At 47.9% G+C, this 16,080-nt stretch overlaps 1 protein-coding gene across 1 annotated transcript in view; it reads right to left on the bottom strand.

The window, feature by feature from the left end:
- The window catches only part of ST8SIA2 (ST8 alpha-N-acetyl-neuraminide alpha-2,8-sialyltransferase 2), a 68,571-nt gene that overhangs the window by 31,134 nt on the left and 21,357 nt on the right, over positions 1 to 16,080 (bottom strand). The window contains exons 2-3 of the mRNA XM_023591598.3: positions 4,455 to 4,517; positions 675 to 803 (exon numbers count right to left, since the gene is read on the bottom strand). Of these exons, the coding sequence (XP_023447366.1) occupies positions 675 to 803; positions 4,455 to 4,517 (192 nt within the window). The remainder of the gene's footprint in view (positions 1 to 674; positions 804 to 4,454; positions 4,518 to 16,080) is intronic.

Consider the following 16,080-nt stretch of genomic DNA (forward strand, 5'->3'; position numbering starts at 1 on the left):
ACATTTGCTTGGTCCATCACAGCTATAGAAAAGCCAAGAGGCCAGAATGTCATTCCATCTCTACAGTTCCCACCCCCCATCGATGATGCCTGCAGGGCTCTGAAAACACCACTTTGCCAAGACCAGGAAAAGAACTGCTCTCTGGCTAAATAGAACTCTTCCTTTGGGGTCAGAGGTCATGTCAGTTCCTGCGGTCAGCAATGCTAGTTAGGGATTTTCATTTTCACCTGTGGGGGAGGGGCAGCCCACTCAAGCCCCACGGACTGTGGGAAAGGGCAGTTCTCCAAAGACAAGTTGGGGGTCTGTTGCCACAAAAATTAAGCGCACGAGTGCCAGGCAGGCCCAAATAGAAATGTCTCCTTCCAGTGGGGAAGGATTGTTCCTTCTGGGGCAGGCCTCCTGAGGCCCCTCCACCCAGTCCCATCCCTTCTGAACTGAGGACCTCGGCAGGGAGTCCCTGCTGCCTCCTGGGCCTGAGCCGCTGTGTGCACCTGCTGGGCTGCTGGACTTGCCTGGGGCTTTTAGCTCCAATTGAGAGCATACAGATGAAACCCGCCTCAGCGGGAGGTAAACATTTTATTTACCTCCTTTAGATTGATTGCGAGCGGCAATTTGCCAGCTTGCTGCCGAAGAGGGCCAAGTGTGTCCCTTGTCCTGTAGGTAATTACCAGTACCTGATTCTCAGAGACAGTGTCTGGTTGTGTCTCCATTTGGACGAGGCTGGCTGGATGTTGTGCTTAATGCTTTCATTATTTCTGTCAACAACAGCTGGCGATGAAGAGCCATTTATTACAACTTCAGCTCTGGAAGGAAAAAAAAATATTTAAAAAAACCAGGAAGAGGGAGACATGATCTGTTAGCATGCCAATGACAAGTCTAATAGTTTTGTTTTTGCACTGGCTTGAATGTAAACTTCTTTGGAAGAGCGAAATTGCAGTTATTACCTGCAAAGGGAAGGAAGTCTATTTATCTTCTAGGATGTACAAACTCTCTCCCTTAGGTATAACCCACATCCGTTCTTAGAGACGAGAGGGGGGAGGATGACAAAGTGATCTTTCTCTCCCCCATCCAACTTTCTTCCCAGGGAAACCTAGCAGTCACTATCAGAAGAGGAATATTTCTTATTCATGTTGCTGATAAGAAACCGCACGAGGAGCAATTTATTAGCAACAAAGGAGCACATGATGGTGTAAGAACTTAAGAGAAAACATAACTCCTACCAGAGCGGTGTAATTGTAGCTTGCGGCTTCGTCCCACTCTCCCGTATTCTCATCACGCCCTTGCTTGCGACTCTGGATGCCATTTGAAACCCCCTCTCTTGTTCCAGAATTATCTGCACAGCGTTTCTCTCTCCCGCTGACTATAAGCTGAGGATCTGCCTCATTCATCTCGATATTGCCCAATAGCCTGACATAGCAGGTGCTCAATAAATAAGCATTTGGTGAATTTCAATAGGAATTTCAAGCCTGGTGAATTTTACCCTGGGGAAGTCTGGCGTGGCTGCCGGAGCTGGCTGGCTTCGCCCGGGGTGGCTCACGGCCGTTGCAGCCCACCAGGCCTTCGAGGACCCTCTTCCATTCCGAGGCTTGAAATCTGTGCTAGTGGGTTTCTAAGAAACTAGGTTGCAGTGCTATCTTTAAAGGCAGTGGAGGAGCCAGGCTGCTTTCTGTGGCTAAACACAGGAGGCCCGTGGGTCACATCAGAAGTTCCTTTTGTCTGGGCCGAAGGCAGATTCTGCCAATTAGGAGGATAAGTGGATTTGCGATGCCAAGTTCTGGAGCTTTAAAGAGTTCAAACCAAACATCTGTGCCCTCTGCATTTATCTTGGAACAGCCAAGTTAAAAAAGACGAGGGCTAAACCCCATGTTCCAGCTTTCTTTTTTGTAGGTAGAGAAGAAATGCATTTGGGGTGGGGGCAGTGCCTTTTCAGTTCTCCCCATATCCTCCACTCTGCCATTCCTCAGGATCCCCGACTCCTCTAGTTAATCTCTGTCTTGGTTTCAAATACATGTAACTTTTCTGAGGATAGAAGTTTAAAGGGTTTTGAGTCAGGAAGGACTCCTCCCCAGGATGCAGGAGGGGGTCTGTGAGAAGAAATAGGAGACCTGGACTTCTGGAGGTTTTTTGTTGTTTTCATGAAAGGACACAGTGAGTCAAGTGGAAAGACTTCACAAGCTGTGTGACTGTGGGTAAATCACTGTCCTTCTCTGAACCTCAGTTTCCCCACTTATAGAAAGAGGGTGTGGAAGAGGAAGCTCTCCAGCTCTGAGGTTCTAGAATTCCATAGGTCTCCTGCACCTTGTGAAGCTCCAGAAGGAGCTGGCTGTGGCCGCATCCCTTGGATACTTCTGTGTAGGCCAGATGCTAGATTAGAGACCACAGGACACAAACTTGGCTGCCACAACCCAAGACCCCGAGGCTTCACTACAGCTTAGGTCCTATTTTGTGATGAGGAGATGGCTTCCTAAAGCTAGTGGGGTTCTCCTCAGCAGTCAGAGTAAATTGGACATAGAGAGCTGACTCAAGGAGCAAAAGGGTAATGGGGGCTTGCATCCTACTGTTTCAGGCGCATTCTGTCTAGGGGGAAACCTCTGCAGAAGCTGGGGCATATTGGGCAAGCTCAGGCTGTCCCAGGAAAGAGGCCCTGCAGAGGTATTTTATTGTGAATGTTTGCAGAGGGGCCTATTCAGAAACCTCCAGCAGTGGTTTCCAGGCTTCTCTTGGACACAGGGTCATGGAAGCAGGAGAGGGAAAGAGATAAATGCTGGAATGATTAGTGACCAAATTCCATTTCTGTCTCCACTTCCCAGCAAAACCTTGGACGAAGTCCTGCACTGCCAGCCACAGTCTTACTGGACCCCAACCCTGGCTCTGTCTAGCTGGGGGACTACGGGAAAGTCACTTCAGGTCTCCAGCCTCTGTCTTCCTTTCTGGAAAATTAAGAGGATGGATTAGATAACCCCAGGGCCCACCTTGGTTCCCAGGATTTACGTGTTCCAGGTTACACAGACAGTTGAATTGGGAGGTTGAGATATTCCTCCTCAGGGAATGTGTTCTCCTGCCCCCAACTCTCCTTTCCCACCTCCCAAATGAGGCCAGGGAAGCCTTGCAGGCTTGAGCTGCTTCACCTGTCGCCTCCTGAACTTGACCCTCAGCGTTTGTCTTCACCCAGCCCTGATGCTGGGGATCCGTCCACGGTGAGAGTAACAAGCATCAGTTGAGCACCTTCTCACAAGGCAGGAGCTAGTCTTATATTCACTACTTGAATCCTTGAAACACCCCTCCCAGAAGGCATGGCGTTAGTATTCAAGGGAATGAGGAAACTGAGGCTCAGTGGGGTGAAATAACCTCCCCAAGCTCCCAGGCTACAAACACCCAGACTGCACATCATCGGGCGACATAAACTTTATTGGTAGCTCCAAGGTGGTCAGGAGGGCATTAGAGATCTAGAGGCAATGAGGTCAGGGGCAGAGAGGGCAGTTTCCTGAGCTAGTCACACAGGGTTGGGGTCAGGCATTCTTGACAGGTCTCTATAGTCAAGAGACTTAAAAAATATGGAAGAGCAGCTAACAGACTGTACTATGAATGATTTGGATCTCTCCTTCTTCTGTGTAGGCCAGGTGCAAGATTAGAGACCCCAGGACACAAGATTAGAGACCACAGGTCCCAGGTTGACCAAAAGAGGCTATTTAGAAAGCAAAGCAAGGTCTTCATTTTGAATAATAGCCTTTGCTTATGTCAGATCTCTTGTCCATTCACTGCTCCTCAAGCTCAGGCTTGTAAGATGGCAGGTCAGAAGAATGGGGCCAGTTATCATTAGAGAATGGGGACCCAGGCATGGTCCAATGACAGCCAGGGGTCAGCCGGGGCTGTTGGTTTGCAATGCATTTGCATGCTCCCCTGCATTGGCTGTCTCCCTGGCCAAAGACTGGCCCAAAGGCTCCTAGTCCAGGTCTTTTCCCAATTTGGCAGGTGTATTCAATAATCAGGGTTAACATGAGTGGGAATGACTCCTAAATATTTTAAGAGGTCTCAGCAAAGTTCCTGAATGCTTAATTTTCTATCTTAAACTCATGGACAAGCCATCTACTACCATGAAGTTGGGTGAAAGTCCTCAATCCCTGCAGGTTCTCCATTGTGTCAGCAAAAACGCAAGCTACTAGGAAGCTCATTGGTGGCCCAAGTGCTTCAAAGTGGGTGGGCTTTTGTCCCCCTAGAAAGTGACTCTTCCTTATCTGTGTTTTCCATCTCTGCAGCCTCTAGACCTTGGGCAGTTTCACGTGATCTTTCATCAACAGCTGCCCCCCAAAAGCGATTAAGGAAATACAAAGCCAAAGTGAAACGAAACAGATCTGTTTGCTAAGTAAGAAGGGCACCATCCAGCAAAAGAGGAGAGGCAGATTAATAGCTGCCTTACAGCAAAAACAAATGAACACAAAATCTAATTTACAAACCTATTAGATTTGCTCTGTAAGCTGTTCACAGCTGATCTGATTGTACCTCTGCCTCCAGAATTCCTGCAAGACAAAGGAAATGCATTATTTATAAACGCAGCTCTTCTTTACAGAGCCCTCTTCAGTCCTCAGGAGATCCCGCGGCCTGCCAGAACTCCAGAGGGGAGGATAAGATCTTACTCTGGCCTCTCCGGAAGGGGCATCATCCAGGCCCCACCACAAACCCAGGCGTTTTACAGATTTTGGCCCCCTCGATACTCTGCTGCCTCCCACTTGAACATTGTTTAAATTAGCATTGCGATTCCCACTTGAGACTTGGGACAAGCCTTTCCGGGATTAATCTCCTTTTGTTAATCCCACACCACAGCCTGCCTCAGCAGAACGCCTTGTCTGCACTAGCATGACTCAGCATCTGCACTAGCACGACTCAGCATCTTCTATCTGTCTTCTGCTTTCACTCACACTTGGCGAAATGTTGTCCAGCACATTCTCTCTAAACTTGAGACACTAGAAGAGCAATAGAGGCAGTGGCATTAACGCAAAAGTGTCCTCGGCCAGATGTGACAATACATTTGCTTTTTGGTGGGTGGAGAAATAATATTAAGTGGTGCTACTTTAGTGGGAGTTTGGTAGAAGGGAGACTTTGTTTCTTTCTCTGGGAAATAAACCTTGGGAGGAAAAACACCCCAAAACCCTTCTAGCTCCACCGTCCATTCTGTTGTGTTGAATTCCTTTCTGGACCAGTGTTATCTGCCACACACCCTTGTCCTGCTTTGCTGTCATACTGAACCAGGGGATGGGTGGAGCAGCGTTTGCCTGAAGTGCCCTGCGTGTGTTTTAGAAAAGTTGTATGTGAGACTTATTATTTGTCTTTAATGAAATCACTTTTCAACTGTCTTCTAAGATATGTGGTTTGGGGAGGTACTTAGCGCTATTCTACCTAGCTTTGAAATGAACTCACTGGGGAACCTGTGTGCTTGAAGGAACCCTGACATTTAGCGAGGACTCTTTGGGGAAAGTTAATGCATATCTCGATACTAGTTATACGCCTGGCTTTTTCTATCTGCTTTTCTTGGGGTTAGCTTACTTGTATATGTAATTTTGTGTCTGGATGTGTGTGTATATGGGTAAACATATATACATGTTCTTTCCTAATAGATCAAAATGTCTTTTCAACATTATTTGGCCCATTTCACAGCCAGACAAGAAGTCAACATGAAGGGTTTTATGACTTAATCACTCAAGCCAACTATTCTGTTACATCAGGTATCATTTCTTCTCCTGATTTTAATTTGATACCTACTGTTTCTTTTCTGTTCCTCCCACATTTCCCCTGTGATGCTAGAGCTCTTGTACTTCCAACCTGAGGTCTGGGAATGTCCGGCCAGCTCTGGCCCAGTAACCTGTAATCAACTCAGGTCAGGACCAAAATCCTGCAAGTGCTGGACGTGCTGCTGCCAGCAGGGGACACTGACCCCACTCCTACCCCAGCCCTCAAAACCTTTACATGAAGGGAAGAGCTGCTGGGTCAGATATTAAGTCAAGCACAGTAATTTAAAGAGACAGTTCAGAAATGTTGCAGATAGGAATCATATATAACTTTAAAAATCATTATCAATGGAAAATTCAGCAAATGGTTTGGAGGAGTTGATCAACAGTTTGGGGGTAAGTTGCAGGGAAATCAGTTGACTGTTACTTTTCTCTAGACAGCAAAACAGAGTTCGAACGGATTTAAATAGTGTTTCCCTGACTTCAGTTAATTCTAATATCTCTATCACCACTTTGCCATATTTATCACCCACACTATTATCTACTTAAATTTTAAAAGGGACTCATCTTTTAAAACTGTGAAAATACAGGTTTCATGTTATGGTTATATACTCAAACACATACACACACACACACACATAAAACAGACAACACAAAAATGTTTGTCGTGAAATTCCTAAAATTATATTATCTTTTTTTTTTTTAGTGGTAATAGTCTCATGATTTTATCTCATAACCTGTAATAACAAATGTCCCACGACAATGTAGTATGTTGGTGCAGCGGTTGTTGTATGGATGTTTTGTGAGTTCACAACTTCTCTAGGAAAAATATATTTAAAATAAAATTAAAGGCAAGAGGGTCCTGGAGGTAGGAACAGATGCCATGTGAGAGAGCTCTGGGCTAGTGCCAGGGTACAGACATGCTCAGGGCCCGCCCATCCTCAAGAAGACCACATCTAGAGGCAGACAGATTCATAAATGGGACTTGATGGGACAAATTCCTAAACGGTGCAAGCTCAGAGGGAGCGGAAGCCACGGGCGGGTCTTCCGGGAGGGCTTCCTGGAGGAGACTGTGCCTCTGCAGCCCTCGGCAAGCCTCAGCCCAGGGCATCCTCCCCAGACTTTTTTACCCAAGCATCCCTAATGTCAGTGCAGAGTAAACTGGGGGAGGTGCTCCTGCCACAACCCTATATGTTTGTTTAATACAGTCATGCTCGTTTTAATATAATTTTTAAATTAAATATTACTGATTCAAAACGGACTGGCTTTCCAGAAAATAAAATGCACCCGAAACATTGTCAAGTCATAATACAATGACGACTAGTTTGACATTTATTGAGAGCTTAGTATGTGCCAGGCATTGTACTTAATCATGGTCTATATCCCTTATCTCATTTAAGCCTAATAAGCACCCTTAGGGAAGGTACTGCTGATATTCCCAATTTCCAGATGAGCAAATGCAGGCTTAGAAGTCGCTCACAAGCCAGGGGCCGAGCTAGGCTGCAGACCTTGGTGCGCCTGACTCATTGAGAGACGAGCGAGCTGCCCTTTCTCAAGCACAAGCTAAGAAACACCCAAGCACCTCGCCGGCCTAGCTCTCCCCGCATGCTCCCCAGCCTCCCACGTGCTGAGCTGCCTGAGCCGGAGCTCCAGCTGCAGGAAACCGCGAGTGCTTGGAGTCCCCAGAAAGCAACCGCCTACTTAGTTTCCTTGTTCCTCTGCACGAGTCCCTTTCCTGGAATCCCAGCCCCGGTGGCCACCTGGGGATGTCTGATTCATCTTCCAGGAAACGACTCAAGAGCACCTTCCACAGGACAAGTTCCCGCTGCCAGGACGCCTTCCCTGATTGGCCACGCAAAGCTCATACTGTCCTCTCTGGCACCACCTCCATGACGGGCATGTTTTGCAACCGTTGCACTCTATCACCAGGATAAAAACTTCTTATATTTTTCAATGGGAAAGACTGGATTAAACAGTTAAATATTTAAAGAAGGCAGATCATAAGAAGCTAAATGAAAATGGAAGGGAATATTTAACAACATTTGGGTGAGGGGTGAGGAGTGTATTTGAAGGGCTTTTTTTTTTTTTTAATTCAGAAGGAAGCATAAGGGAAAATGTAGGCAGATTTGACTTCATAAAATTTTAAATGGCTTATACAAAAATCAAACCTCAGCAAACCCCAGCGCAGCATCACATGAAATCTAAGAGGGCTCCAGGTGAGGACAGCACTGGATCTAACTTAATTTAAAAAGAAGCCTAGAGAGGACCAAATGCCTGGTGACAATTGGCTCCCACTGTCTTTGTCTCCCTGCCTCCGTGCTAGGTCCTGGGGGGCAGCCAGTCCCCCCTACTTGGGCAGCACAAGTTCCTGCACTTGCTCTCACCATTCCTTCTTCTAACGCAGGGTTGCATGTCCTCAGTGCTTTTGACCTTATGGGTGGGATGATTGTCTTGCAGCTTCCTCCATCTCTACCCACTAGATTCCAGTAGCATACCCCGCCCTCCCCACTGTGACAGCCAAAAATGTCTCCAGACGCCAAATGTCCCCTGAGGATGGGGCTAAGGCACCCCCCCCCACCCCCCCACCCCGCTGAGAACCTCTCTGCTAACTCTTGTTTTCTGCTTGGTGCTTCTCAAAAGAGGAAACTTCTCCCCTCCCCCACTCCCCCATCCCCATCCCCATCCCTTTCCATGCTAAACCCTAAAATCTGTGGCTTCCTTCAAACCCACCCGATTTTCAATCCTCAGCCACCTTTTCTTTTCCCTTCTAGACCATTCAGTTCTGTTAGAGCATTTGTCACCTTCTTCTTATATCTAATTATTTCATGGAATCCCAGATGGAAGGTGTATTAGTCAGCCAAAGGGGTGCTGATGCAAAATACCAGAAGTCTGTTGGCTTTTATAAAGGGTATTTATTTGCGGTAGGAACATACAGTTACCAGGCCATAAAGCATAAGTTACTTCCCTCACCGAAGTCTATTGCCACATGTTGGGGCAAGATGGCTGCCAATGTCTGCCAAGAGTTCAGGCTTCTTGGGTTCCTCTCTTCCCGGGGCTGTGCTTCTCTCTGGGCTCAGCTGCTGTGCTCACTCCACAAGGCCAGCTGTGGACTATCAGGCAAATAGCTCTATTTCTGTCCTTGGGGCTTCTGCCACGTGTAAGAAGCCATCTCTGTTCCTCTGTGTTCTTCTCCTCTGTGTTCACTTCCTGGGCTCCAGCTCAAAAGTCCAGCATCAACAACTCCAGCTCTGTCCTTTGCCATGCCTTTTATCTGTGAGTCCCCACCCATCAAGGGGTGGAGACTCAACACCCTACTGATGTGGTCCAATCAAAGCCCTAATCATAATTTAATCACACCCAAGTACAGACCAGTTTATAAACATAATCCATTATCTATTTTTGGAATTCACAACTATATCAAACTGCTACAGAAGGCTTTCAAGAAATCTCTTCATTTCTATAGGATGAACTCTTCCTCTTCCAGTAGAGGAAACCAAGACATGGGGGTTTGTGTCCCCCTTTCAGCATCCTGTCTGCTCGCCTCCCTAGAATGAAAGCCTCTTGAGGGCCACCCCTTAGACTTGCCACCTGTGTAGCCTTGCCCAACCAGGCCTGGCAAATCAAATCAATCACTCCACAGAGCTAATTGGGGCTTTTCTTCTACAAGTCTTCCTGGAAGTTTGCACGCCATGTTCCCAGGTAACATTCATACCTTTACAAGGCTCGGCTTCACCTCACAATCACCCATTGGATGGGACGAATGTCATATAAAGAAACTGAGACTGCAGATGGTTGACTCCAGAATGAGTCACATGAATTGACAAGAGATTTGTTTTTCCCTAATTAGGTTTTGCCTCCAATGTTACTAAAATAAGCTTACAGTCTCTTTGAGTGGAGAATGCTGATACCTGCTTGGTTGAGTGACAGGAAAAGATGATGAGGTGAGAAAAACTGGCTAAGGATAATTCGCAAAGTGCTGAAATCATAGAAACATAGATGCCTAGCTCATCCAAATGATAAAATGTATGCGACAGCACATGGCAAACTATAAAGAACTGTATAAGACAAGGCATACTATTATCATAATACTGTCTGGTTGACCCTGCCACAATCTTCTCAGCCACAGTGATGACAGAAGTTGACTATTTTAAATGTTAGAATATCCGTCTCCTTCTCACTACTGACATGATATTCCTTCCAAGTAGACTCAGGGGATAAATGAAATTAAAATGGTTATGTAAAAAACAAAACAAAGCAACATCCCGTGCATAGTTGGATTTGTTTTATGAAAAGCAATTAGCAAAACTGAAAACTGCATTTCTGTTTTGCCTCCTTTTCCAAGCCTCCCCTGCCCCCTTTTTTTACAGGTAAGGTAATGCCAGCATGTGGGAGTCTCATAGCTGGCTTTGAATTTCCCACATTTGCAGTTTCTCGCTAGAGAGTCAGGCTCAGTAAATGAACTTTCAAGAGCTGACAGCTTTAATTAAGTGTCCGGCCCCAATTTAAACAGTTGATTAGTCTTGAGAATGAAAGATCAAACTAAAGTACAATTCATGAATTTACATATGGTTCTCCTTTCACTTTTTCGGGGTGATACTGAATGCTTTTATTAATTTGCATCTAAAAACCACAGGTGGGCCTGGCTGCTGACATGTCAGGGATATATTAAGTGTAAGGGCCCACGGACACAAGGGGGGGAGGAGGGAGAAAAGTGAGGAAAAGGATGATTCCCGGCCAGTCCTGTGACCACAGATCTAGGGCTTCCAGCAGAGTTCCAGATGGTCAAGTCTGGCTTTTGATGTGGCAGTGCTAAAGAGGCAGTGAGAATACCCCAGCAAGAGGGAAGGAAAGGAAAAGTCTGCGCAAAATACTGGTGCCTGGGGCCTTGAGGACTTGTGATTGGAACAGGAGCCAAGGTCCTGCCAGCTGACCGGTGCATGAACGGCTCAGGGGCCCTCCTGCCCAGAGCTTACTTATTGGTTTCAATAGAGTTGCCCCCAAATTCCTATCCACCTGGAACCTCAGACTGTGACCTTATTTGGAAATAGGGTCTTTGCAGATGTAATTAGTTAAGGTGTGGTCATACTGGCTTAGGTAGGCCCTAATCCAAAGACCGGTATCCTTAGAAGAAGAGAGAAATTTGAACACTGAGACAGACAAGCAGGGAGAGTGTCACATGACCTTGGAGGCAACATCTAGAGTGATATGTCTACAAGACAAGGGACACCAGGACTGCTGCAACCACAAGAAGGTAGGAAGAGGCAAGGAAGGATTTACTGAGGTGCTAATAGCCCCCCTCCTTTTTTAAAGATTTATTTTATTTTTTACTTATTTCTCTCCCCTCCCCCCCCAGTTGTCTGCTCTCTGTGTCCATTCGCTGTGTGTTCTTCTGTGTCTGCTTCGGCATGGGGAATCTGTGTCTATTTTTGTTGTGTCATTTGCTGCATCAGCTCTGTGTGTGTGTGGCACCACTCCTGGGCAGGCTGCGCTTTTTTTTTTTTGCGCTGGGTGGCTCTCCTTACAAGGCACACTTATTGTGCGTGGGGCTCCCCTACATGGGGGACACCCCTGCATGGCACAGCATTCCTTGTGTGCATCAACACTGTGCATGGGCCAGCTCATCACATGGGTCAGGAGGCCCTGGGTTTGAACACTGGACCTCCCATGTGGTAGGTGGATGCTCTATCAGTTGAGCCAAATCCACTTCCCCTTTAAGGCAGAGTTTCCTATATAGCAAATCTTACCATTGTACCAAAGCTCTTGGACCTTATAGATACCAACTGAGACACCACTGGGCACCACGTCTCTTATGAGACCAGTGTAAATTTCCACTTGATAGTGGGTGTTTCCATGACACTTGAGATCTCTGGGCTTCAGAGGGTGCTGTAGGTGCCAATGGGGACTGTTAACACAGCAAGCACGTGGGCCTCTCTCTTCATACCCCCTGAGCTCTGCTCATCAACTACTCAGCTCCTTTTCCCTGTCATTCCCTCTTCCTTCACTTTAAATATTAGCTTGATTTGCTTTAATTTCAGCAAAGTTTTTTTGTTAGCCAGCCCTCATGGGCTGGTACCAGCTCGCTCTTGGCTCTCCCCATCAGCAAACTCACTCACCTTCAGAAAACAGCCGTGAGAATGTTAGGGCTTTGATTATGTGCCAGCCAATTTCCCTAGTCTTTGTATAAATGCAGTTATAGGCATCTGTGCATCAAAATACAAGTAAACAAGTCACTCAGATGCCAAGTACTTCCCACTGTGCTTGTTCTTGATTCTTCCTCTTTCTCATCATGAAAGTGTGGGCCACCTACATCCAGGGGGACCATATAATTATTTTCCCAAGCCAGAACACTTTCAGAGTGAATGGAGGCATCAAATCAGAGAGGATGCCTACACTGGGACTACCAGATTACGTGGGACAGAGTCTCCCAGCCTACACCATCTTATAAAAGAGGCAGACTTTATATTATAAAGACTTCTGAGATAAGGCTGCATGCAAAATTGCTACCACTGAAAACCCCAGCACCTAAAGCAGTTAAACCCTAAAGGCAACACATAATAATGCTGTTGATTGAGTTGGAGATGGCTGAGTTGAAGTCTCCTTCTGGAGGGTATTCATGGATAAACAGCTTCTCTGAGTGCTCATCTTCTCCCTTGCTGAAGCCTCCTGCTTTCCCTGAGCAAGGGTCCCTCTTCCCGCCTCCGTGTCCCATTCATCCCTGCAGCGGCTGTCACTGCCTCCGTGCAGCTCCCCCCATCCCCCCAGACCATGGCCAAAAGGAGGGCTGGGATCCGGCTAGTCTCTGCGTTCCCTGGGGTGGATTTCCTGCATATCATATGTGCTCTAGAGCAGATTTCTGAATGAGGCAAAGAAGCTGTCCCTCCTCTATAGTGAGGAGGGTGCATTCTCCCAGAGAATGGCTTCAAGAGGAGTGTGGGGACCCCCCAGCCTTACATGTGCCCCGCTGCTCACCTATCCACACTCGCCAAGCATGCTCCATAGAGACCCAGGGCCTTTGCACTGACTGTTCCCTCTCCCTGGCTCGTTTTCCCATAGTTATCTTCCAGGTTTGCTCTCCCTCCTTCAAATCTGTGCTCAAATGTCACCTTCGCAGTGATGCCTTCTTTAAAAGCGCACCTAGGGAAGTGGACTTGGCCCAGTGGTTAGGGCGTCCGTCTACCACATGGGAGGTCCGCGGTTCAAACCTTGGGCCTCCTTGACCCGTGTGGAGCTGGCCCATGTGCAGTGCTGATGCGTGCAAGGAGTGCCGTGCCACGCAAGGGTGTCCCCCGCGTAGGGGAGCCCCACGTGCAAGGAATGCACCCCGCGAGAGAAAGTGCAGCCTGCCCAGGAATGGCGCCGAACACACGGAGAGCTGACACAACAAGATAATGCAACAGAAAGAGACACAGATTCCTGTGCCACTGACAACACCAGAAGCAGACAAAGAAGACAATGCAGCAAATAGACACAGAGAACAGACAACTGGGGTGGGAGGGAAGGGCAGAGAAATAAATAAATAAATGAATCGTTAAAAACAAAAAAGCACACCTACTCTCTCCTGCTCCACTGTGCCCCCTCCCCCACCCCCGCTTCTCTTGACTCCCATCTCCTTCTGTCTTTTTGCCACTAGACTCATGCATCAGTGTCTTGCCTGACTGCCGCTAGATTGCAGGTCCGTGGTGGAAGTGCTGAGCCTGTCTTGATCACTGCTGCGCCCCGGTGTCAGGCGGAGGACCCGGCCCACCTTAGGGACTCAATAAATACTTATGGAAAGAAGGGATCTGCTTCTTGTTACCAGAGGAGCCAGCTGCCTGCCCACCCTAACCCAGAGCATCTGCGTGACTTCCAAATTCCAGCCCTTCCTGCCCTTGAAAGCTGTCTTTACCCTCTCTTCTTTCTCTCTTCTGTATGCTCAATGGCTTTCTTCCAGCTGTGTAATATTTCCAATATTTATCATGGGCCTAGTATATGTCAGTCAGTGGTCCACATATTTTATATTAATTCATTTAAGCCTCACCATAGGTCTGTGAGGCAGGAATGATTCTTACCCTCTTTCTGCAAAGAAACCAAGGTACAAAGAAGTTGAAAAACTTGCCTAAGGCCACACAGCTACTAAATAGTGAAATATTTGAACCCAGAAGACTGGCTCCGGAGCCCAGGACCCTAATTACTGTGCCACGCAGCTGGCTTCTGCCCATTAGTATTTAAACATATGTTCCCTTTTCCTCATCTTCAATAAACAATCCTGCCTTCATTCCATATTAACCTTAGAGACTTCTCTATCTGGTTCTAGCTCTTCCCAAACTTCCTCAGACTCGTCTACACTAGCTGCTTGTTTCCTCACTCCCACCCACTCCTCATCCCACTCCAGTCTGAGTTACGGCCTCATTGCTCCGTCAAAACAGCGCCTGGCCCATCACCTTGCAATGGACACTGTTCAACCCTCATCCCACAGGAGCCTCCCCGGTCAGTGCGTGACGGTGGCCGCCGCTCCCTCCTTCCTGCTTGTAGAGCCGGGGCCTCCTGATCTGGCTTCCGGCTTCTGCTACGGCCCCTGGAGTTTCTATCGGGGAAACACGCGACTGGGAGGGGACATAAGGAATGACCAGTGAAGGGACGGCTTCGAGTCTTCAGGGCATCTTTAAGATTCCTTCTGGCTCATAAAATCCATTATCTTAAATTGCCTCTTCTCAACACCTTAAAACCTGGTTCCCATTTACAATGATAGAAAAAGCCTCCTCCTTTCTTCACGTTCTCCTGACAGAGGGTGCCCCCCAATTACAAATCTCCATTATGCTCTAATTCACACCTGACAAGATTTTGCTCAGCGTTACTTTCCATAGTGTTTCTTACAAAATGACAGTTCAAAAATTTCCCCATACAAAATATTGTCAAATACGTTTTTTTCACAGAAAACAGCCTCCCTGCCCCCGCTGAAATTTACTGCCTGAGAGTGGCACCTCTATCACCCCAAGTGACAATCAGTCCCAGACACAGATCCCTTCTTGCATCTGGGGAGGGGATGCAGTTTCCAGGGGACCGATCTAAAGTATGAATAACTTCATTCGTTTGAGTCCCAGCCTTTGCCAGTGCTGAAGCAGGGGCATATTAATTTTCTTATTTCTTACCCGGTTTCAGAAATGGGACACGTGGGTTCAGAAAGGTTAAGTGCTTCGTCCCAGGTCACACAGCAGGATTTGGATCAAGGCAACCAAACCTTGGGTGCTCACAGAAAGCTGCGCCCCCCTGCACCCCGCCTTTTACTTGCTGCAGGTCAGGATTTAATAGCCCGGCGAGGAGGCCCCAGAGAATTCTAAGGGAAGCAAAGGTTATTCAACGAATAGTTCTGAGACAGTCCATTAGTTAATTGGAAAAATATTCATGTTAGGGTCTCCTCTCATACCACACCAAAAGGATAAGATGTTCTTCAGTCACTGAAAACTACATTTATGAGTGGTTTTATAGGAAAAAAAATCATGCATTCTTTCACTGCCCAGCTAGTTAGTGCCTGTCCCTGGGTCTCGTGCTGCAGACACAGTGTTAACCTTGGTTGTCCTTCCTCCGTTTTTTACCTTTATTGTAGAAGAAATATACTACGGCAAAACCTGACCCGCGAGGTTGGCAGCGCTGAAAGCTTCTCGTTGAATCCCTGTGGCATGTATGGATACATCCGTGCTCTTGAAAGCGGCTGCGGGGCGCGTGTCGGCCGGCGTCAGTTCTCCCTTGAACCTGTCTCTCGGGGACTTGAAAGGCGTCCGCATTAAACCTGGCTTTCTTCCCTCGCTTTTGTTCACTCCTTGATGGGCCTGCATTCAGAAGCAGCGCCCCCCCCCCCCCTCCCCCCGAGAACGCCAGCCGCAGCCTTTTCAAGAGAAAAATCCCTGGAGGGCGTGGGGCTGGGGCGGGTTTTGAAGTCCCTTCGCTTCTGAGTGTTTGGCGTTCCCCCTCCCCAGCCTTGCCTGGACCTAGAGGAATGTCCCCTCGCTGGCTCCGGCAGCTGTCGCGGTCCCCACTCAGGGAAGCATTGGCGCTGCCTGTCGGCGTGCGGCGGAGGGCGGACGATGGGACCAACGAGCGGGGCGCAGTCCTGCGTCGTGAGGGAGCCTGGCTCTACGCCTTCGCCGCCTCCTCTGCACCGCGGGGTTCTGGCGAGGGGTTGGCACGAGAGGCAGTGGGCAAACGTGAACGTCAAGCTGTGGGACTGCGACTGCCCTTCGGAACAGGACGAACCCTCGTTGCTCGGGGAGTCCGACGAGTCCTTGGAGAGGTGGCTTTTCAACAACTTCAGGGAGAAACCAGAAGCAGGGCACGAGCGGAAAGGGCGTGCACTCGCCCTCCTAGGACCTGGTGGGCTCCT

Source organism: Dasypus novemcinctus, chromosome 3 (assembly GCF_030445035.2).
Source record: "Dasypus novemcinctus isolate mDasNov1 chromosome 3, mDasNov1.1.hap2, whole genome shotgun sequence".
NCBI lineage: Eukaryota > Metazoa > Chordata > Mammalia > Cingulata > Dasypodidae > Dasypus > Dasypus novemcinctus.